The sequence below is a fragment of the Lacerta agilis genome, chromosome 5 (genome assembly GCF_009819535.1).
Source record: "Lacerta agilis isolate rLacAgi1 chromosome 5, rLacAgi1.pri, whole genome shotgun sequence".
Classification (NCBI taxonomy): Eukaryota; Metazoa; Chordata; class Lepidosauria; order Squamata; family Lacertidae; genus Lacerta; species Lacerta agilis.
In genome coordinates, this window is record NC_046316.1 from 74,289,851 (window position 1) to 74,314,242 (window position 24,392).

General features: G+C 41.4%; 1 protein-coding gene across 1 annotated transcript in view; it reads right to left on the minus strand.

Moving 5' to 3' along the window:
* DHX36 (DEAH-box helicase 36) overlaps positions 1-9,616 on the minus strand; it is a 28,206-nt gene extending 18,590 nt beyond the window's left edge. Inside the window, exons 1-10 of the mRNA XM_033150475.1 lie at positions 9,386-9,616; positions 6,110-6,228; positions 5,031-5,247; positions 4,278-4,316; positions 3,824-3,994; positions 3,660-3,739; positions 2,340-2,414; positions 2,001-2,167; positions 692-773; positions 362-502 (exon numbers count right to left, since the gene is read on the minus strand). Coding sequence (XP_033006366.1) covers positions 362-502; positions 692-773; positions 2,001-2,167; positions 2,340-2,414; positions 3,660-3,739; positions 3,824-3,994; positions 4,278-4,316; positions 5,031-5,247; positions 6,110-6,228; positions 9,386-9,601 — 1,307 coding nt within the window. The 5' untranslated portion in view covers positions 9,602-9,616. The remainder of the gene's footprint in view (positions 1-361; positions 503-691; positions 774-2,000; positions 2,168-2,339; positions 2,415-3,659; positions 3,740-3,823; positions 3,995-4,277; positions 4,317-5,030; positions 5,248-6,109; positions 6,229-9,385) is intronic.
* Positions 9,617-24,392: the final 14,776 nt, after the last annotated feature.

Sequence of the window (24,392 nt, forward strand, 5' to 3'; positions counted from 1 at the left end):
TTAACCCTATGTGCTATATTTAAGTTTAGCACAAGTACACAGGCTCTTATTTTATACAAATAGCAAAAAAGGAGACTGGTTAAAATAAACACAGATCAACAGAAGAGACGACAGCGGAACAGAGTGGATCCTATTTGCTTTTAAGCACAGAACAAATCTCAGTCTCTCTTAAACAGAGAAACTGCATGTTTATTCAGAAATTCTACTGTGTTTAATAATAGTAATATATTTATATATCACCCATCTGCCTGGGTTGCCCCAGCCACTCTGGGCGGCTTCCAGCAAATTAAAACATCATAAAATGTCTGTCACATATGTAACAAAAATCTGAGAGTTGTACAAAAGTGAAAAATAACCCTACCGTCCTCTAAGCTGCTTCAAATAATCTGGCCACTGCTCGTGATAAATTTCTTCTTTTTCTTCCTTTTCTGGCCTGCTTATGTGCCCCTGCATAAACCTCTTTTTCCAATGTGGTCTGCGATCTGTATTTTCTGGAATGTATCTTCAGAAATAAATATAGCATTCAGTAATAATGTTTGCATATTAAGTAAAAAAAATAATCAAAAAAACATTCTAAATATCTCAATATAGTCTTCATATTAGGAGAAGACAGGAATCATTATATGTCCAAATTCTGAGTTTTGGTGTCACAATGAAAAAAGGAATTAAGAGGATTCGTCTTCACACTAACCGTAGCTTCTCAATTACATCTTCCAAAAGGTACTCCTTGACAGGAAAGGTGAATCCAGGAATATGGATCATAGGACAACTGTCTGTCATGAAAAGGAGGGGGGGAATATATTACATCACCTACATTTTAGCAAACTGCATCATGCCTGAAAACAAGATACAAGACACAACTTACAGAATAGCTAGAAGCATGAAGCTTATACAAAATAAAACATTTTTTTTAAATGCTACTGTTATTATAGTAATCAAAAAAGCTAGTTAGGTTGTTTTTATTCTACTAGAAAGACCAAAGTGGTTTAGAATGTTTAGGGAAGTTTTTAATGTTTGATTGTATTTTTAAAATTCTGTTGGGAGCCGCCAAGAGTGGCTGGGGAAACTGAGCCAGATGGGCGGGGTATAAATAAATAATTTATTATTATTATTATTATTATTATTATTATTATTAGAGGCTCAATACTGCCTTGGCATGAACTCAAGTGTTCAAAATGCTGCCAAAGATATTGGTCACTGAAGTTGCAAAGTAAAATGTTTATTGCACACGGAACTTGATACTTCACCTGACAAACTGACTCTGGCAATGAATAGTTGTACCATAATATGTGTGTGTCTTTTAAGGTGCCATAGAACTATTACAGTGGTACCCCGCTAGACGAATGCCTCGCTAGACGAAAAACTCGCTAGACGAAAGGCATTCGCTAGCGGAAGGCTGTCTCGCAAGACGAATTTTTCAATGGGCTTGCCTCGCAAGACGAAAAAAATTCCGATTTTTTTTTTTTTCTTTTTTTCGTCAAACCGCTATTCTCTCGTTGGTGCTTCGCAAGACGAAAAATTCGCTATACGACAGCACTCGCAGAACGAATTATTTTCGTCTAGCGAGGCACCACTGTACATGAAAATGTCATGTATTCAGCATTTCATTTCATGCAGAGATAAATAAAAATACAGCATATATTTTATCTACTATTTATTTTCAGAAGTGCAGGCAATTCCACCCTTCTGCACAGTACCTGAAACCCAGAAGTGGTGGAAGAGAGCTGTAAAGTCCTGGCTCATGAGGAGACTCTCCTCAGAGCTCCTCTTTGAGCTCCAGGGAGGGTCTTCTCATGAAAGGGTGCTGCAGTGGGGGTTTACTGATGCTGCTCAGCCTCCCTGCCTAACAGCTGACAAGTGGGAAAGCAGCGGCAGCCTGGAATGTAACTCCCACATAAGGAGGAAGACACCTGTATTTTGTTATACTATGATGCTTCTAACATTCAAAGCAAAATACAGGGGATTATTTCACTTGTAAAAATGTAGATAAGTTCACGCACCAAAATAGTCTGAGAACTTCTCGGCATTCAGCGTAGCACTCATCAATATGACTTTCAAGTCGAGTCGTACACTTAGCAGATCTTTAATTATGGTCATTAAAACATCTGATTGGAGATTTCTCTCATGGATTTCATCAAGGATTACATGACTAACACTGGCCAACTCCCTACAACAAAAGAAGTACAGAACTGATAACCCATGTTTATAAGAAACAAAATGTTAATGAGCAGATATGAAATAAATGGAAATGAGTACAGAAAATACAACTATTAACAGCAGCTGATAAAGCTTTAAGGAAATGCATTTAAAATTTTCTTTTGAAACTGAGAAACACATACTTATCTGACTGGAGCCACTGTAGGACAATTCCTGTTGTGCAGTACAAAATTGAGCCTTGTTTCCTTGGCAACCGGCTGAAAAATAGCCATTAAAAACAATACTTCAGTTCCTCTTGATATTGCATTTGAAAAAGCCAGAAGATACTTTTAAATGTTATAATGACAGTCAGTACACCTTCAGCTGCATTCACTTACTAAGATTCAAGCATCCAATGTCTGGTTGTGAAAATGAAAATAAAAGCTGCAGTTCTATACACACTTATTTGGAAGTCAACTGGACTTCTGAGAAAGCATGCATAGTTTGGCTTCATGGTATGCTCAGCATGCAGCCAAGAAACAGAATGCCTAGGGTATGACACAACAATGCTTAATTAACCTGTTTTACAAGTTGCTGCTAATCCAAACAGCAAACACAAATGCCACTGTTTATATCTTGGTTGCTCACCTATTTTATATATGCACATTACTTCTAGAGCAGTGTTTTTCAACCTTTTTTGGGCAAAGGCACACTTGTTTCATGAAAAAAATCACGAGGCACACCACCATTAGAAAATGTTAAAAAAATTAACTCTGTGCCTATATTGACTATATATAAAGTAATTTTCCCACGGCACACCAGGCAACATCTCGCGGCACACTAGTGTGCCGCGGAACAGTGGTTGAAAAACACTGTTCTAGAGGAACATAAGCAAGGCTTAACTTGACAGCAGCTTAGCAGAATAAAAGTTGCAGCGACAAGTAAGTCTTGTGAGGACGGTCGATTCAAAGGCAAGTGGGTGGCCACTTATATCACAACTCTGATCGGTGCTCTACTTGATAATGTATTGAATTTGTAGCAATTCCTCTCAAATCACTTTGAGTGTAATGTATAACGGAAAGCAGAATACAAATATTTGTGGTAAGGTGTTCCTATTTGTGGCAACACCCACAATTTGTGACAGCAAAATTCCAGGTGGAATAATTAACACCTGAAAATACCATTCCCACAGTGCAGCTTATCAGATGGAGCTCTGTCTGCATGGCTGTATACACAAATACCTCATATGCAATCTTACAGCCCAGCCAATGAGCATTTGCGCTGACACAATTATTCACAGGACAGGTTACTAATTTTGTCACCAAAAGTTACATCACTGCATCTGTGGAAGGAGAACCCCCTAGGTAAGCAACAGCACAGCAGAACTATACGGCTTTGCTGCACCAACATGAATTCTATATCCACAATGTGGCAACTGCAGGGATGATAAAAACAAATGCCCAATCTAGTCTGTGCATAGACATTCTTCAAGTATAAAAACTAACAAGAAAATACTCAAGTACCTTTCAAGCCGAATTTGATATCCTGTACTTTTTCCATTACCACATACTTCAGCCCTTTCTGCCGCAACTCTCTCTGCTACCTTAACATTAAAGAAAATCTGTTAATGTTTTCTTCTTTGTAAATATGGTTACTTTATCCCAGAACAGATATAAATGTCACTTACAGAGATAGCACTGATCCTTCTAGGCTGAGTACATACAATCCTGCAGGAAGACCCCTTCCCTCGCTCAATATAGTCATCCAAGATGAACTGAGTAACTTGAGTTGTCTTTCCGCAGCCAGTTTCCCCGCTTATAACAGTTACTCGACTGCTATTTATGATGTTTACAAGCTCCTATTAAAAGAAATAAAAAAATGAAACACACAGTAATCACTCTACTGTGTGGAGATATGCTTCCATGCCCTCGTTCAATTATGCACTGAACATTACCCACTCTACAAAAAATACACCAGGGACTGAAATTGTTTAATGGTGTTTCTCTACACAGTAGAACATACGAATATTTTCCACTTAATTCTCATTGCCTTTTAACATTTCATTAAATATTTTTCTTTTCCAAATCTTAATGCTCATCTGAGTTAAGACAAAAAGGCTCATATTCAAGGTATGTATTTACCTTTCTCATTCCATAAGAAGGCAGCTTCTCACGAAATCGCTGCAAAGTAAAGAAAAATTAAGTGAAAATAGAGTATATTTATAATAGATAATTATAAATTTGGTTAGCAAGTTGAATACAATTAGTGATGGTTAAGCTACGAACTGAAGCACCAACCTATTTTTTAAGCATGCTAATGTTCCATCTAAGACACTGAGAATCATATATATAAATAATAAATGTATTCAGCTGCAACACAACATTAACACTTGCCTTTTCCACTAAAGGAGGAGGAACTAGAACTATATCAACCTCTGACTGTGTTCCTAAGCAAGTTCCTTGAGGAAAGTCAGATTTTTTAAGTTCCTGTGCCTCTTACTGCAGTAAGGATAAAAATGGAATTAAAATACTATTTATTTATTTATTGGGGGGGGGGTGATTAGCTGCCCTTTAACAGAAGATTCCAAGGCAAGCCCACATGACTGGGCTGCCCATTATACCTAATAATTTAATTCAGATCACAACTGATTACACTATATTCATCATCTTGGCCACTAGATGAAATACAGCATTAAAAAAACCAGCTCAGGGTTTCCACATATATTAATTCATAAATGATATCTATAATATTTAGCCAAAAGCATTTATGCAAACTTCTATTGAGGTAGATACAATTAGAGATCTAGCATAGTACAATGGGAATACACTAGTGCAATAGAGCTTCATCTTCCCCTCCTGCCCTCAACATGCCCCAAAATCTTCTCTGGAGGCTACCTGCATTTCAATATATCTGGAATCAGTTTTTTTCTTTTTCAATTCTTCTTTAAGTTGCTCATCTAAATCAACATCAGGTTTATTTTCTTCTAAGAGATATTCTGAATCTTGATCAAGGAATGTTTTTTCCAATATTGGTCTAGTTCTTTTAGGTGCCCTCTCAACAACAGGTTTTTCCACAACAGGCTTTGGTTTTGGAGGGGTCTCCTTTGTGTACCTGGAAAAGATGTGATTAAGCATAAGTCTTCCAGCTCTAAGAAACACACATCAGTAGATAAATTTGGTATTTATAGTTTTGATCTACAGTCCTGTGTCCAGCTATGAGTAAATAAGTGATCCCATCCTGTAAACAACTTAGGTGACTGCTGGCAAGCAGATAGCTCAGCCGGTAAAGCATGAGAATCTTAATTTCAGGGCTGTAAGTTTGAGCCCCATGTTGAGCAAAAGATCCCTGCATTGCAGGAGGTTGGAGTAGATCAGTAGATGATCCTAGTGGTCCCTTCCAACTCTACAATTAGAACTCACTGCTCTGCTTGCCTGGATTTTCCTCCCTCCCGCACCACACTGATATTTTGCCACAGTACAATCCCAATTATACCCTGTGTTGTATAATCCCCAAGAGGCCACAAAGTTACAAGGTAAAACAAACAAAAACCTGAGATGAAAGTAGCTCAATAAATGTCACTAAATTGTGTGCAACTGAAGCAGCCTGCAAACAACCCACTCCGCCCCTGCCCCACCTTTTAGTGATGTCTTTTATTACATTTTCGGGCTACTTCCAGATCTGTCGCTGTGCACGTATTGGTTGTGCATAAAACGGGGGTTGCCTGTATTTTAGTCATTATTATTCCCAATGCCCAATATTTCCCAATTTGGAAATACTGTTGTGATGTGATGTTCCATAAGAATATTAAGCATGAAAACAAATGAAACTGAATACAAATTACTATAGTGTTTGATAGCAAAACAGAACATACCATGGCATGTTTAACTATTTTATGATGCAAACTACCCTTTAGTTGGTTTGCATACTGCTAACATACTGATAACATTTGACCTGAAACAAAAAACATTTTTACCCTTCTTCATCAGACCACCAAGACATGGCTTCTTTTTCTTTTTCATTTTTGCTCTGGACAGTGTTCAGCAACTGTACGATCTGTTCTTCTCTGCGCTCATCCATACACACCACAGCTCTCTATATAAGGAAAGAACAATGGATTTTAACAAAATCTTAAAGTATAACATACTCCATGCTCAAAAATCTTGCTCCAATGACTGACACTCCTCAATATTGTAAAAGGAGCAGGACTACATATTCTAAATACTAAGGATATGTCAAGTTACTACTATACTTTAAATTTAATGCTTCTGTACAAAGATGAGAAAGTCTTCATTATCTCTGACAGAAACGCACAGTAAAATTCTGTCAGCATACTCCATAGCAGTGTTTTTCAACCACTGTTCCGCGGCACACTAGTGTGCCGCGAGATGTTGCCTGGTGTTCCGTGGTAAAAATTCGAAAGACTTTTATTTTTTTTAATGTCAAATTTCCGCGGCGAGCGGGTTCCGTCGGGGCGCCATTTAGCCTCTCTGGGGCATCGCCCTCCTCCAGCCAGCAGCGCGTCCGTCCGTCCAGAGGGCCGAATGGCTTCTCTCTGCCTCGCCGGCCAGCGCGCCCGCCCGCCCGCCGGGGGACTCTTTCTTCTTCACCCCCCTCCCCGCTTCGGGCTGCGCAGGGACACAGTGTGAAAAGACACACAAAAGGGAGGAGAGGGCTGTGGCCAGGGTCCGGCAGGACAGGCAAGGGGGAGGAGGCGGGGGCGCGAGGGGCTCCCCGGCCCTACTTTCGGTGCCTCTTCATTGGCCTTTGGCTGGACCCGGGCGGCGGGGGGAGCCAGCCCTCCGTCCCCTCCTCCGCGCAGGCACCTGAGGTCAGCCTCGCCAAGCACCCGCCTGAGAGGAGGAGGAAGAGGGGGCGCTGGAGCCGGCGCGGGGGGAGGAGGCTGCCGGCGGGTTCTCCCGGGGGATCCCCTCGCTGCCTCAACACCGGCGCGGCTGTGGGGAGGACGGGGGCCCGGTGGGAACAGGCAGCGCTCCTTGATGCGCGCCCTCCTGAACGGGCTTCCCGCCCCGAGGATTCTGTGCAGCGCTGCCCGGCCCGACAGGGCTGCATAGAAGAGCTTCGAGCGCCAGGAGCAGCTGGGCGGAGGGGCTTCCTGCCGGCCATGGCGAAGCGCCTCGCAGCCCGTGCAATAAGGGAACAAGATCCCCCAAGAGCCAGCGGCCTGTTGCAACCTGAGCGCAGTGAGAAGGCCTGTCTCTCCCGGGGCTGCGGACCCCCCGGCCCCCAACATCTCGCTCGCTGCGCTGCTCCTGCCCGAAGTAGACCGTCAAATGCGGGGGGGGGGGTTGCTGAGGGACCCCAAGGAGAGCTTCGTGGGGGCTGCCGGGGTCCCAGAGTAGAAGAAAGGCGGCAGATAAAGGGCAAAACATGCCCCTCCAAGCACTATTAACCCGTTGTTGCCTCCCTATTTGTCGTCTATTAAAATAATGGCTTGAGGCAGCGCAATATGTATTTGAAGAGCCTGCCAAACTCAGCTTTCTTTTCTACTTATCTAGGCTGTCCTCCTAGCTCTGATTTTGATGAATTGCTGCTATAACTGGAGACCTTGTTGAAGCTGTGCAAGGTATGACACACAGCACTTAGGGCTGATAAAGATCTCTCAGCATCAGTGCTGTGTGTGGCCAGCATAAAACTCATTGGCATTCTTTCGTAGCAAATATTCGACTCTTTCATTTCCTCTTGTTTAATTCCATAAGAAAACTGGGCTGCCCCCCTCCTGCATCCTGTTCTCACAGTAGCCCAATGGGAATAAGCTTGAAAGCAGGGCATGTGCTCCCAACATGCTGCCTCCTATGTGAGGTAGATTTGTGTTTATTTGATTCCTATTCAAGAGAATTACTTTATATATAGTCAATATAGGCACAGAGTTAAATTTTTTAACATTTTCTAATGGTGGTGTGCCTCGTGATTTTTTTTATGAAACAAGTGTGCCTTTGCCCAAAAAAGGTTGAAAAACACTGCTCCATAGGACACCTGTTAACTCTGCACACAAATCTTCTCCATATGGAAGAACATTTTCTTTCATGTATATATGTGAGGGAAATGAATGCTATTGTTTATTTTATACTCACCTGAGTGCCATCTACACTGATACAACTACTCAATGCTCAAAGAGGTTCCTTTAAGCCTCATGCAAATGAGAAAGGCATCAGCCACCATGACAAATGTACCTTCTGGGGCATGTTTGCGGGCGATTTTTAAAAGTCAGACCTGCCATCCCCTTCCTCTCAACTTGCAGCCAAATCCCCAATCCTCAAAATATGCCTTAGAGGGTTGAGAGGCCTACTGGAACATATTTGGGGCATACATAGGGAGAGGAAAGGGACAATAAGCCCTGTTGCAGAAGCAGGACACCACTCATGCAACAATGGATACAGCCCTTGGTAACATTACTGCAATGCCCTCTATAGGAGGCTTCCCTTGCTCTTGACTAAGAAACTGCTACCACGGGGGGCGGGTGCACGCATTTGGCAGATAAAATGGGAAACTGGATGTCCAACACCCCCAACCTCGCAAAAAGTTGGGTGAGATTCGCCGCCTTGGGCCTGTCACTCTGACTGACAGGGGACAGGACCGGGCAGAAGAGTTGTCTTTCTATTTCTGCTGGGAGCCTGAAGGGCCCTGCCCTGCTTCTTTTCACCTGGCTTGGGGTGGGGCCTGACAGGCTCCATAAAGGAGTGCTTCTGCTGCTGCTGGGCAGAGGGCTCCGTTTTTGTTTTTAAAATTGCTTTTATTTTTATCTATGTCATTTTAAATTGTGATTGATATTAATGCTGTATTCTTAGTTTTAGATTTTATGAATTATGTTGAAATTGTTTTCCATTTGGTTGTGTACTTTCCGATGTGTTTTATTTATTATGACTTTTGTTATGTTAGTAATTATGTAAATTTTGTCATGCTGTAAGCCGCCTTGAGCACTGTTTTAACTATGGAAAGGTGGCATACAAATAAAATGACGATGGTGATGATGATATTTCCCCAGAGCGCTCAGAAAGAACTAGACAGGCAGGCGCCCCGCACCAGCGTTCAAAGGGCCTCTTGGATGTGGCCACCTTGAAAAGGAGCGAGCCAACAGGTAAATTCCTCAAGAACGAAGGGCTTCACCTGAGGCCTCTTCTCTCAAGCGCCACCCCCCTCAGAAGCCCCACAACGACACATCCTGGGGGCGCAAACGACGGGCAGGCAGCGCTCGGCCGGCCACCCAGAAGCCCCCCCCCCCCTCACACACCTGCTGCCTCTCGGCCTCTTTACTCTTCTCGCCCTGTCGCCGCGCGTACCACAGGCCAATCTCGCGGCCCTTCAGGTGCGGAGGGGGTCGGCCCCGACCGCCGCCGCCACCTCTTCCGCCGCCTCCCGCTCCGCCGCGGCCAGACGACGACGACGACGACTGTGAAGCGCGAGGCCCGCCCCCGCGACCCCAATCCCGACGGTGCTCGTAGCTCATCTTGCTGCCGCCTCCAGGTACTGAGAGTCTCCCGAGCCGGCGGACGCGAAGAGGGAACCGGAAGCGGAATCCGTGAGAGGCTCTCGAGCCGGCCCGGCCGAATCTTAATGACTTCCGTTCTAGCTGACGCGCAGGCGCGGACGTGGATTGAGGCTCGTTCCCTAAGTCTCTCTCTTCCCACGCCCCCTCCCCTTCCCCTCCCCTACCGCTGGAAGAAGAGGGGAAGGGAAGGGGGGCGCTCAGGGGCGCGCTTCCCTTTCGGAGGAGGAGCGCGTGCGCGAAACGGCGGCCGCGGGGCTAACGGTCGCAATGGTCTCCTCGCGCGGCCAGCCAGTGTTCTAGAACTGTGTTTCGCTTTGTGCGGGCGGCGGCGGCGGCGTCCCGCTCGCCCTCTGTACCTCGCGTCAGTGCACCGTGAATCCTCACAGAGCGAACGTTTCAAGGCAGCAGCTGAAAACACAGCAAATAACAATGCAGTTTTACTTCCCTCTCCTGACTGAGGTGGGCACTTCTTGCTTGAGGGCTGCTGCAGCCAGTGCCGGATTTACGTATAAGCTAAACAAGCTATAGCTTAAGTCCCACTTGCTTGGGGGCCCCCCAAAAAAAATTAAATGGAAAAAAACTGGATGTACATTTCCAAAATGTAAGATAAAAAACACTATTAATATGCTTCTCAATTGTATTTCAGTTCAACCATAAACCATTACTTCGATAAAATACCTATTTTGTTACGTGCAAATGGCTTTAGATACCTATTAGGTCCATAAATTACCATATATACCATATATTCAACACAAAAAACCGTGACGGTTTGTTGTTGACAAAGGACAGGTGGACATATAAAGGGCCCCATTACCTTCAGGAGCTTAAGGTCTCATCAAACCTAAATCTGGCCCCGGCTGCAGCCCAGGGATGATGGGAAGCTGTGGCACCTCCAAATCCCCAACAACAGTAGCTGGTAGCTGTGCTGTATACTTCCCTACCACTTCCCTACCCTGCCCCTTTGGCACCTGAGATGTTGGTTTTTGGGACCCCACACTATTCTGTGTGGCTAATAGTTCTAAACTCTAAAACTGGATTTTCCATTCATTCTGGGGGCTGCTGATTAAGAGTGGCTAATACTTTAAGACCTATACTGTAACATCACCCCCCCCCTCTGGGGCTATAGTTTTAACCTAGTATCCACCCTCCCAGATGCTGTAACTACATGTCAAAATGCAAACCCATAAAACAGATGTTTCTTCTTGGTTCTAGGTCTCTCTTGCCTCCTTGCAAGGAGGGGAGAGAACTCTGTTGCAACAGAAAAATAAAGATCTGCCTTGCTTTCACTGCAGCCTCCATCCATTCATCTCTGACCGATTATAGACTTGAGGGACTCAGTCCCCAGGGGAGTTGAGCAGCAAAAGCCAACCACCCCTATTTTTCTATAACACATTTAATAGTAATAGCAGTAGTAATAATAATAATAATAATAATATAGGCTGAAGCCATTCTGTGGTTTTAGGCTAGGATCCTAATTAAAGAGTGGCTATGTCAGACAGCAGTGGTGGCTCTATTTATTTTGGAATAATCCACAATGTATTCAGTAGGATTTAAGAGTAAAACGTGGTTAGGATTGAGCTGTTAGTCTGTTTTGTGGAATTGTAGAGTCGGGAACGAGCGCAGAGGATCATTAGTCCAACCCCCTGCAATGTAGCAGTCTCTGCATGGGCTCAAACTGCCAACCTTCTGATTTAACAACCAGATAGGCTGAGCCATTGTTGCAGCAAAACTACACGCACGCGCACACAGCGTATGACCTGTGGTTTTAGGCTAGGATCCTATGCACAAAGCACAAGGAAGCTTTGTTTGTGGGTCTTATCCTGAGTAGTACTCAAGCATAGGATTGTGCTGTTAATGATCTCCTCGGGGAGAATCTTCCATGGACCAGAGCCAAGTCCAACAGGTCTAAAGTATTGTCCCCAGTGGCACACATGATTAAAATGGGGGAGTGTACACATTTGGTTCTGTAAGACTACCAAATGCACTGCTTGTCTCTATATCCCATCTATGCAACAAAACTTAATGTGTCTGATAAAGTTCTCTCTCTTCTATGAAAGCACCTGCTATGGTAAACCCTTTAGTCTTTAATGTGCCCTAGAGGGGTTGACAATATCGTACCCCAACCTGCAAACGCCTCCACATGGGGGTGCATAATAATGCCATCCCCCGTTCCGAAGATAGACTATAGAATATTGTCCAAGGCCTAAAACTGCCAAAGTTGTGACAATTGCTACAGGGAAGGCAAAACCTGCAGAGCAGGGAAAAATTCCTTCCCAGCTCTGGGAAACAGCAACCACCGTGTGACCATAGCCATGTCCATGGACCTAGGAAGAAAGGTTAGCCTGCAAGAAAACACATTAAATTAGAGGGGGCATGGGTGACGCTCCAGAGACCGACTGGGACGATGGATGGCAGGAGCCTGCCCTACCTGGCCCTTGCCCCACCCCCTGCCAGCTGCAGATTGGATAGCTGGAAGGGGGCAGACTGACAACCAGGCAAGCCCACGCCGGGTCACAAACCCCGCCCACCACTGCGACAGGTGAGCAGTAAATACTGTAATTGGCTATTGCTATTTTGCGGGTGGCTGGCGTGCTCTGGTCCATGGGGTCACGAAGAGTCGGACACAACTGAATGACTGAACAACAACAACAACAAATTTTGCAGTTATAATTTGCTATATTAGTTTTTATACTTTATTCTTGTGATTGTTATCAGCATATAAATTATGTAAATAATAAATACATAGATTAAAACATGTTTTAAGTCTGTACACTTCAGCCCATAAGGAAACAGCACTGAATCTAAATTTCAGCTTAATGTTGAATTAGAAATATTTCAAAGGTACCTGGTGGAGAGTAAGAATATTTTTCCTATTCTGCTTTTATATATCCATCTTTGTGACTTTTATGCACTGCTTGAGTTGCTATCTCATCCAGCTTATTTCATTCCAGCTCTGTGAGATACCAAAAATGGTCTTGTTTTTCTTTCTGAAATCATTAGTGGAATTACTGGGCTTTAATGGCAATTAATGCTCCTTTTGTTGTGTTGGGGATTAATGTTGTGATGCTGGTAAGTGGCTGCTGAATAGCATTTATTGCACAAGGCTCCTTTTTATCATTCAATATTTGCATTTCACTGAATATATTTTTCTACTGTTTCACTTCCCTACTTTCAAACCACTGATTGATCCCCCAGAGGAATTGGGGGCGGTGAGAAGGGAGGCATGAAGAAAGAAGCTGGAAGTCTTTGTAGTAATATCCTGTTGTCTAGTATCCTGACTTCATCTCCTCATTCTTAGCTTCAACTGAAAGAGTAAAAAAAAAAAAATCTTTAAATAACAATTTAATTAATTATTTCAGCAGCTTCGTATCAGGAAATTATGCTCATTTGTTTATATGTGTTCACTGCATCCCTGTATGCACATTTTAATCCACTTTGCAGTGTGTTTCCACACACACACACACACCATACATTTAAAATACACACCCAGGAATCCTAGAAACTGTTGTCTATCCCTCACAGAGCTATAACTCCCAGCACCTCCAATTTTCACCATGTTGCTTTCATTATATTAGAGCTTGTATAACACTTCTTTAGGAAAGTGTGCCATTACATATCTGCAGAATGTCATTGTCTCCTCACTAAAAATAATATTCTAAGCTGCCTGGACTTTGTTAGCTCAGAGATGGAAAGAAAGTACAGTCCCTACCAGGGACGAATGGCAGATTAAACTGATGGACTAAGCTGAAATGGCAAAATTCCAATATCCAATATTGGAAAGAGAAACTTGTACCCTCCTGGGAAGAATGGCTTTGTAAAGTATGTGAATATTTAGAACTGGCAAAATTAACAGATACAGTAAGAGGTAAACCCAGAAGTTTAGTTAAAAATGAGTGGGGATGTTTGAACGAATACCTTAAAAAACAAGGGTCAAACAAGGATCAAAATCGACAATCTGGTTAAGTTTAGAGTGAAAGAAATTTGTGAAGAAAGGAAAGAAAGTAGGAAGATTTATTTTGAATTAAAATTAAGAAAGATGAAAGATAGGAAAATGATTTAAAACAGACGGAAGGATGCATTTGAAGCAAAGTACTGTATGGAAGGTGGAAGTCACTGTATAGACTATTTGTATAGATTATTTGTGTAGAACTGCAGCAATGCGGGGAGGAACATAGGAAAGGAAAAAAGTTGAATAATGTGTAATTAGAATTAACTATTGTTTTTTGTTTCCTCTGCTTGTGTTTCTCTTGCATTGGAAGAAGCTACCTACGTGACTATACACTTAGTCTTACCCCTTTCCCCCCTTCTCTTTTTTCCTTGTTTTTTTCTTCTTCTTTCCTTTCTCCTTTTCAACTTTTTGTGGTTTCTATTTTTGTTGTTTTTGTTTATTTGTTTGTTTGTTTTTTATCTTTTGTAGTTGTTGTTATTCCTTTGTATTTGTATCTACGAAAGGTTTTTAAATTTGTTGTGAAATTGTTAAATCTAAATAAATTAATTATTATTTTAAAAAAACTAATAATAATCTATATACATCTATGGACAAGAAAGAGCTTTCATGTAAGAGAACCCAAATATGATTTTCATACAAGATTGACTCCATACTTCTTATATAGAAATTAATCTGTACTACATGACATAAGTTTTTACTTGGGAAATTGAAGCAGAGTGGTGGATGCGAACGGAAATTGTGCATCAAAAGCACACGTGCAGCGAGAATCCCCATTAGCAAAAGCCTTAGGATAAGAATGGTTTCAGCTTAAGAACGACCTCCAGAACAAATTAAGTTCGTAACCAGAGGTATGCACCACTATATTCTGCTCTGGTCAGACCTCACCTGGAATACTGTGTCCAGTTCTGGGCACCACAGTTCAAGAAGGATACTGACAAGCTGGAACGTGTCCAGAGGAGGGCAACCAAAATGGTCAAAGGCCTGGAAACAATGCCTTATGAGGAACGGCTTAGGGAGCTGGGTATGTTTAGCCTGGAGAAGAGAAGGTTAAGGGGTGATATGATAGCCATGTTCAAATATATAAAAGGATGTCATATAGAGGAGGGTGAAAGGTTGTTTTCTGCTGCTCCAGAGAAGCGGACACGGGGCAATGGATTCAAACTACAAGAAAGAAGATTCCACCTAAACATTAGGAAGAACTTCCTGACAGTGAGAGCTGTTTGGCAGTGGTGTGGTGTGGTGGAGTCTCCTTCTTTGGAGGTCTTTAAGCAGAGGCTTGACAGCCATCTGTCAGGAATGCTTTGATGGTGTTTCCTGCTTGGCAGGGGGGTGGACTGGATGGCCCTTGTGGTCTCTTCCAACTCTATGATTCTATGAGGTACCACTGTAGTTTAATCACTAGGTGGAGCTCAATTTACCTGTATCTGGATGGAGTAAGGTGTTTCCTGTTGTTGTTCTAGTTGCATCCACACCATACACTATAGCACAGGGCTTCTTCCAAAGAATCCTGGAAACCATAGTTTATCCATCAGAGCTACAATTCCCAGCACCTTAATGAGCTACAGTTTCCAGGAGTCTTTGGAAAAAGCCATGTGGTTTAAATGTAGAATGTTGTGATTGTAGAAGCTGCCACAAAACCTTGCATTGGCAAGTAGATTGGCAACCAGTTTAATTTAATGCTGAAAATGCCAATGAAGACTGGTGCTGGGACTGTAGCACACACACATGCCCGTTAGAAACATGTTAATCCCAGAATGTGGAGTTCAATGTGTTCTTCACTAGTCTAGATGTAGGGGATCTGGTGTGTGTTTCGAATAAGCGGTAGGGGAGTGTCCACAGAATTTGATATTGGAAATAATTTGATGTAGAACTCATTCATTTCTGCCTTCTGGGGCTGTTCTTCCATGTCCTTTTTCCATGCCAGTGAAGAACACAAGAGATTTTTTTTTTTTTTTTTTTGCTGCCTAGGTAACCATAACATATTATCTATCCAGCTTCAGAGTTATTTATGCCATCACTTCTGCTTATGTAAATTGAAGATGCTCTTCAGAAGATTTTCACAAATAGCTCTCAAAATTGCAGTGTCCTTTTCTCGAGACAATTTCCATGAAGGCAAAATGTCTCCCTTTCCCTCCATTGCTTAGCATCTGTCACCAAAGGTTGTTTTAGCTGCAAATGTTGGATTCAGTTCATGATTACACAGTGGTTAGAGGAACACAGTTACATTTCCATGGTAATGTTGTTCTTTCTTAGTCTCTTAAATTGATTAATGGTATAGTGGTTGCTGACTTTTCAGACGAGGCAGTTAGCGAAAGCTCTACGTTTAACAAATCTCCCTTTGAAACTACAAGGACCCATTGATGTAATTAAACATCTGTCTAGATTGGCTGTCAAGTGCTAAATGCAGCAAACTGTGAAATTTAATGACTGAATTTCAGATGTAATTGAATTTTAAACATTTCCTGATTATGTACATTATCTGCATAGGTTTGCATCGGTAGATCTGTAAAAAAAAAAAGTACTGTAAAAAGGTCTGTAAAAATAGTACTGAATATTTGGATGGGGAATTGTAAAAGTATTATTATAATTAATTAATTAATTAATTAATTAACAAGAAGAAGAAGAGTTTCATGCTGACTGGACCTAACAGGAATTGCCTGACGGGAATTGCCAGGAGCCATGTGTATAGTATTGTGGGCTCAATTTTATGGAAGTCACTTCCAGTTAAGATTAGTCCCCGTCCTTGTTGAATGTCCAGCATTTACTGAAGACTTTTTATAATTATTCAAGCAGGGTTTTTAATTTAATTCTGATTTAATAACTCATTTTTAGCTTCATTGTACAGTGGTACCTCTAGATACGAATGGGATCTGTTCCGGAGCCCCGTTCGCATCCTGAGAAGTCCGCAACCCGCAGCGCCACTTCTGCGCGGGTCATGATTCAGAATCCGTTCTGTTACTTCTGGGTTCAGCGCGTTCGTAACCCGTGCCGTTTGCAACCTGTAGCGAACGCAACATGAGGTACGACTGTATTGCGTTTCCTGCATATTGCTTCAAAAAGATTGTGATTAAACAGTATATGAATTGTTGAAATAATAATTTATAAATAACTATTTTCTGATTGATTGGGAATGAAGGAAGGAAAGGTAGTGGTAGTCACTTAGGGTCAAGTGGAAGAAAAATTCTATTTACTAGCTGGAGTTAAAAAACTGGATTTATTCCAATGTATACAGAGTGGTGCCTTGTGCCTGTGCGAAATTGCTCAGTTTTGTGATATAATCGAATAGGGTACAAATATGATGGTCATCTTTTCCTTACCACTTTGCTTCGTTCACTATTCAGAGCTATTAGTGGCCAGGTCAGTACACATTATGCTTCTTTTGTATGCATTTCTTTCTTTAAAAACTCTGGCGTAAAATAATAAGCTAGTTACATGATAGACTTTTGTGTAACAAGATGTTCTGAACAGATTATGAAAGATGAATGTGTTCCATTCACTAGCTTAAAGCAACAGAGAATCTCATCAAATAGAGAACAAATCTCAGTGAGTCCAATCACTAAACATTTAAGATGTACATTTGTAGTAAGTAGTACACTGGCATGCTGCAATTTCAGAAATCACGGCTTCTTATACAGGTTCAGTGAAATTTGACTTCTTTTTGAGAGCTGCGCTTCTTGCTTGAGCCTGCAAACAATTCAGTCATGGTTCTTCAAAAATGCAAACTACTATAGTAGAACTGTTCTCCTTGAAACTAGCTTCGGTCAGCAATCTCGCAATAGCATCTTGGCCCTGCTGAAGTTTCTGAACGCTTTCCAAAGGCATTACAGTAATCCAAACAGGATGTAACTTTCAAAAATTATTCAAAATGAGAAACAAAGAAGCATCATTCCACTTCACATTCCACTGGCTCACAAACCACAATCCTGCATTTGGTTGGTGTTCTTGCAGCCTAAGCCTAAACATTTTTACATGGTAGTAATCCTACACAATCGGAACATAGGAAGCTGCCTTTTACTGAGACTATTGGTCTGTTGAGCTCACTATTGTCTACACTGGCTGGCTGCAGCTCTCCCAGATCACAGGCAGGGACCCTTCTGAGTCTTACCTGTAACTTCTGCATGCCAAGCAGGTGCTCTCCATTGAGCTCTGCACCTTTCCTTGCAGACTTGTAAGTCCAATTGAACTGACTGAACTTCTGATTAGAAATTTCCCTGTATGTCCCACTAAGTTGGGTAGAATTTGCCACTTGCGTGAGCTAATTTTAATCACTAGAATCCTAGAATTGTAGAGTTGGATGGGACCCTGAGAGTCATCTGGTCCAGCCCCCTGCAATGCAGGAATCCTGCTAACAGCTGTACCTGGGTGGGCCCGAACCACCAACCTTCTGGTTAACAACCAGATGCACTGACACATTGTGCCACTAGTATACCATGGCTAATGAGATTTGGGATAATTTCAACTCAGTAGAATAGTTCATAATACCAGTATTATTTTTCTAGAGAAAAAGGTGCCAGAACTCACTAATAATAATAATAATAATAATAATAATAATAATAATAATAATAATATTTCTACCCCGCCCATCTGGCTGGGTTCCCCCAACCACTCTGGGTGGCTTACAGCATATAAAAAATTGTAAAAACATCAGACATTAAAAATTTCCCGATACAGGGCTGCCTTCAGATGTCTTCTATAAGTCGGATAGTTGTTTATTTCCTTGACATCTGATGGGAAGGCATTCCACAGGGCGGGCGTCACTACCGAGAAGGCCCTCTGCTTCCCTTGTTCTCTTATAATGGCAATGGTGCCCACCTGAGAGGTGTGGGAATTGAGTTCTGGTGAGTTTCAGCAGAAAAAAGGCCTCATAATACTTTATATGATTATGGCAATATTGTTTCTCTAACTGTTGTCTGGGCCAGAGGAAGCCCCATCTGTACTATATATTTCAAATAGTTGTGTGTTCAGGGTGCTGAGAGTTGCTAGGAGACCCCTATTCTCCTCACAGAGCTACAGTTTTCGGACTGGTTTAACAATCTGTCTGGGAACTCTGGGAATTGTGATGGGGATAGGGGTCTGCTAACAACTGTCAGCATCCTAAACAAACTGCAGCCCCCAAGACTCACTGGGGGAAGCCACGACTGTTTAAAGTGGCATGATACTGCTCTAAATGTACTGTACAGTGTAGAGGGGCCTGAGAGGTGGGTGAACAAGCAAGCAGGTTACAATGGTGTAGAGGAACAGCTCCAAGGAGCACTTACCAGTGGCTCTTCTGTTGGGGTGTGAACCCTTGGCAGACGCTCAGCCATGCTGACCTTTGACCCTAACCCTGAAACTCAAATCCATCAATAGAAACATATAGGATCAATCAGCCTCTACCAGCAGTGGAGTTCAGCTTTCCAAAGGAAGTTCAGTTTCCTAATGCTCAGAGCAGCAGAGAGTTGATGTTCTGCTAAGGTCCGCTTTCCAACGAAATAGGAATTGATCTCTGGGGTGATGGCAGAAATCTGACTAATTTAGCTGAGAATGTTCTCAATACTGAGCTTCCCAGTTTTCAGTGTGATGTGAAATGCATTATTCAGTAGTCTGAAGCCACCCGGTAAGCTCGGGTGTAAGTTGCATCTGCTTTCCATATATTCCCAAGCTTTTTCTGCTTCCCTGCAAAGGGCTGGCTGGAGCACATCTCTTTGAAGTCACCTTCAAAAAGGTCACTTTGACAACCATCCTTCTGCCCGCAAATGTCAAGCCTGCGTTCTGGTGTACATTAAAGGTCACATGAAAAGAAAGGGGGGTGGGGGTGGGATTCAAAGAGGGAAAGGATGAAATCATTTCTCATTAGATATTTAAAAGGGTTTTAAAAATTTAAATCCAAGAGGGCTTCTAAAAATGATAAGCAATGCCCCATTTCCAGTGTTCACTAATGCATGAACCAGAGGAAGCAAGAGGAACTGTGTCTCCTTGCGCACAGAGCAAGTAGCTCTTGACTGACAAATAAATGGGATGTGGTTGTTTACACTTAGGGATGCTTGAGAAATTCAGTTTCCGTGGGTTCTGAGCTGAACTGATTTGATCTGCACCTCCTGAGCTGGTGTGCAGGTCTAAACTTAATTATTTGGATTTTACATTTCTTCGGTTTTTGTGACACAGTTCTTCGCTCCAAGAATATACCAAAAATTGTTTAAAATGTGTATTTTAGGAGGAAAAAATGGGTTTAAAATGTGTGCACACACAGTTTATCACAAAATGTGTAGGGGAATAGCCAAACTTCATCATACTCCAAGTAGACTCATTGTATCCAATGTATTTGAGTCCCATGGGTTGTATTAAAAGAAGCCCTGCTCAGAGTATATCCAGTGAACTGAATCAACCTTCATTATGTTCATTAACAACAGTGAGTCCACTCAGAGTTGACTAGCATTGAATACCAGCCACAGATTTCAGTGGATCTACCCTGAGTAAGACTTGTTTGATATCACCCCCGTTTAAATAAGCAGGAAATTTTGTATTTTGATGCAAATTTTCATATGAATTTGGGTTTGTTTTAATTCACAGATTAATGTGGGCATGGGATAGAACTGCGTTGCATGAACACATGCAAAATATTACCATGAATTCAGTGGAAAAAACACAGATCAGACACTGAACAGAGCTCAGTTTACGGAATTTCTGTACAAGGAAATTTATTCACTTTCTATCATACAACAGCAGTACATTACAATCAGGTTGAGCTGAGGACCACTTTTATGCTAAATTTAAATGCATCTAAAGTCTAACCCAAGATAAACACAACTAACCAGCGTTAAAATATCATCTGTAAAATTGTTTCCTACACAAAATATTGAACTCTCTTAAAAGAAAAGACACCAAGTTGAACAGGATTCTAAAAGCCAGGATGATTTTACTGTTTCTAACAACTCTGGCCTATAATATTCCCTTCACAGTCTTGTTGCTAGTTCACAGTTCCAAAATAATTTTGCTTAGTTACAAATTTGTAATTCAGATTGGGAGCTCCCAGCTTGGGAACAAAAACACTGACAAAAGCAAAGTAAAAAATATTTTATTTCTAGCAGAACTTCTCTGGGCAGATCTGCACCCCCACCACATACAGATTCCAGCTATAGAAATGTTTTCTTTGGTACATCCACAGGCATCCTGTGTGAGAATCCCCTGCTTTGTACCAATGCCTCTAAAAAGTACTTATTTCATCAATTCTTCATGACCCTTGGAGAAGTTGCAGTGAGGAAGTGTAACAAGCCCGTCACAAGCATTTTGAGAGCTCTAAGTCAACTTCTGCAAGCTGCATTTCACTTCTGGGCTGCAGTTGCTCACCTCTGTTCTAACAATTTAAAAAGAGAGATCCCCCTCACTTCCACCCTTTTCTCCATACACCATAAGAAATACAATCTTCATTCGTGGACTTCCAAGTTGCAACAACAAATGACGAACTGAGATTGGAGTTCCGAATTAATAATTTGAAAGGTTGAAAATCCCCTTTTGTATTGATGAAGCTCAGTAGAGTCTGAAATATAAATTAATTACCGTCTTTGGCAGACGGATGGCTTCAACACAGATTAAAAGCAGAGCACCAGTGAATCACAGGCAGCCACCTGCACCCCTTCTGTTGCCTTTGTAAGAGCATGACCAGAGTAAGAAGTAGTTGATTCAATCTATGAAATGTGTTTTTTGCAATCACTGCCCTTGTGGGATTCTTGTGGAAACAGGTTACCTGAAGTAGTCAAAAATCTTAAATCACAAGAAGATGTGTGGGGTAGTGGTTAGAGTGTCAGACTAGGACTGAATAAAAATAATAAAATTTAAAAATTTGTCCAGGGTCTGGTGACTTCTGCTTCAGTGTATCTGAAGAAGTGTGCATGCACACAAAAGCTTATACCAGAACAAACTTAGTTGGTCTATAAGGTGCTACTGGACAATAAAAAAAAAAAAATCCCCAACTGCGTCAGACCAACACAGCTACTTACCTGAATCTAGGACTGAAGAAACCCAGGTTCAAATCCCCACTCGGCCATGAAGCTTACTGGATGACCTTGGACCAGTAACCAAACCTCAGCTAAAACCTACCTTGCAGGGCTGTTGTGAGGTTAAAATGTGGGGAAAGACCAAGTAGTTCCTCCAGCTCCTTGTAAGGCAGTTGGAATTTAAATGAAATAAATAAGAGTTGGTAAATTTCAAAACTTGTTATAATAGTTATTCCCATATACGAGTCAGGGCCTAATATTAGTTAGCCAGTTTCCCATTGGTATGTGACTACAGTAATGCAGCACAGACACAAGGAAGAATTTACATCCTCAAATGAGATCTGAAACATGGTGTGCCCATAACTACAGGAAGAATAATTTGGCATCCCTGTCTACAAAATATTTAAGGTTACATTACTTTCCAACTTCATATATTTGGCCTGCAATCATATAAATTGTAACTCGTAAGAAGAGTTTTGCAGTACTGACATGGTGTTGAATTTGTCATCGCTGGAAAGCCCAATCTGTGATTCAGGTAAGCAACAGTGTTTGTATTGAATTGTCAAAACCAAAAATTGCAATGCAGGGTCTCAGCTTTTTGTATAGCCTGTGTGATACGATACAAAGCAATTATGTCAAAATACATGTTTCCATATTTACAAGATGTAAATACTTAAATTTTATCAAACAGTTTAGAAGTAAAAAACCAAATGATGCAAAAAACCTCACGTAATTTGTTGTTATTTATATATGCAAATGTTTCGTAAGTGATCTAAAATGTGAAACATCTTAAAATTCACCATGTTAATGAAATGATTGCAAATGTGTGTTTTAAATGTTTTATCTTTGCTCTTTAATATTTTAATTTGTGAGTAATGACAAACTGAGCAATATGTTGCATCATATTGTTTCTGACTTATGTTCTTTGGTACTGATTGGCCAGGGATTATCTTCCTTTCTAATTTTGGTTAGCCATGTTTAATGACAGTTTGATGTCATGCTAGAGTTGAACGTTCATTAAAACTGGACAATCTATATGTGTGTTTTTTGAAACAGCTTAAACTGAACATATAAATTTGCTTCCTTTACATCCTGTACTCTAGCTATCATCAGAAGTGCATCCCCTTCCCTGTGTGATTAGTATTGGGTGTAGGGTAGAGTTGGGACAAGCCCGTGGACCCTGCCCCCTCTGTCGTGTTCTCATTTCTCAACTCTGCAGCCATCCATGCAATGGGGAATGAACTTCTACAGAACATAAGGAGAGACCTACTGGATCAGGCCAAAGTCCCATGTAGTCCAGCATCCCATTCTCACAGTGGCCAACCAGATGCCAATGGGAAACGCACAAGAAGGACCTGAGTGCAAAGCACTCTTCCAGCTTGAGATTCCCAGCAGTTGGGATTTAGAAGCATGCTTGCTCCAACATTGGAGGTAGTACACAGCCATTATGGTTAGTATCCTTAATTTTCATATTTTTTTTCTAATCCTTCTTTAAAGCCATCCAATTTGGTGATCATCACTAGGGGTGGAAAAATTGTCCCGTTTTAGTTTTCTCAATTTCTCTTTTTTCCCAATCTTAAATTCAGCTCTTCACATTTCTGCTGCAGTTTGCAGGTCCATATGTGTGTGTGTGTGTGTGTGTGAGAGAGAGAGAGAGATTCCCCCCCCAGCATTTCATTGCAAATTTCTCATAATAACCATGTTTTTGCATGCAGTTTTGACCAATGTACCCATTTTTGGAAGCAATTTCTTATAATGCAATTTTGTACAACCCCGGAAAGCTTTTACAGAGTTACGATTAAATACAATAAACTCTGCTTATAGAGATGGGAGACATGAACGTGTTTGTATTAGGGGATGCCCTGAATTAGAGGACGTTACGCTTATCTTGCGCTGCCTCTTATATATTGAAGCAAGAGAACGGTTTTTGACACCTATAATGATAAGGTCCCCTGGCCAGAATCCTTCTGACATGATTCTATATCTCCTTGCAGACATTGATAAGTATGTGACCTGGCGTGTAGCACTTTCCTGCAGCTACCGCCAGGAAAATTAGAAAAAATTATATAGCCGAGATAGCTATCAACTGTAAAGGAGATGAATTTATTTGACCCCATTTACACCAAGCTGTATCTTTCCCACTAAACTTTGTACATAATTGTCTATTGTATTATTTAACATTACTTTTAATATATTAGTGGCCCTGCGGTGATTATAGCTTATAAATATTATTGTTTAATATTTCAATTTGTATATTAAGGCGTTTCTATACCTTGATGCAGATTAGGTCATGTTTTGAGAATGTGAATGTTTTAAGGTTTTGTATCAAATTAGTATATATTTTATTGATTGACATTGTATACACTGCAGCAGCCTTTGGCTATAAGCAATAAACTTGACTGACTGACTGAATAATGCAATTTTGTAGATTATTTTCACCAATGTATTGTTTTATGCACATTTTCCTCTTAATATGTGCATTTTTGTCAACGTTCTTGGGTGGGAGAACTGCATTGCAAAATTCAAATTAGTGTGAATTTTGTAGGATGGCTGTGTTTCAGTGCTCATTTTGTTCTGAAAAGTGCAAATCTGATAGATTTGGCTTTAAATGCATACTGAATATAATTTCTCCCCATCGCCAATCATCACTACTGAATTCCATGGTTTATGTGCTATGTTTGTCCTCAGTCTTCCAACATTCAGCATCACTGGATTTAGAACCCTAGAGGAGCTTATTCTGAATCATTTTATTATAATAAAAAAGTTTTGAAGTAAGTGATTAAAAATTCTGGTCGGAAGCAGCTCTTCAAGCAGATCCTGTATATTT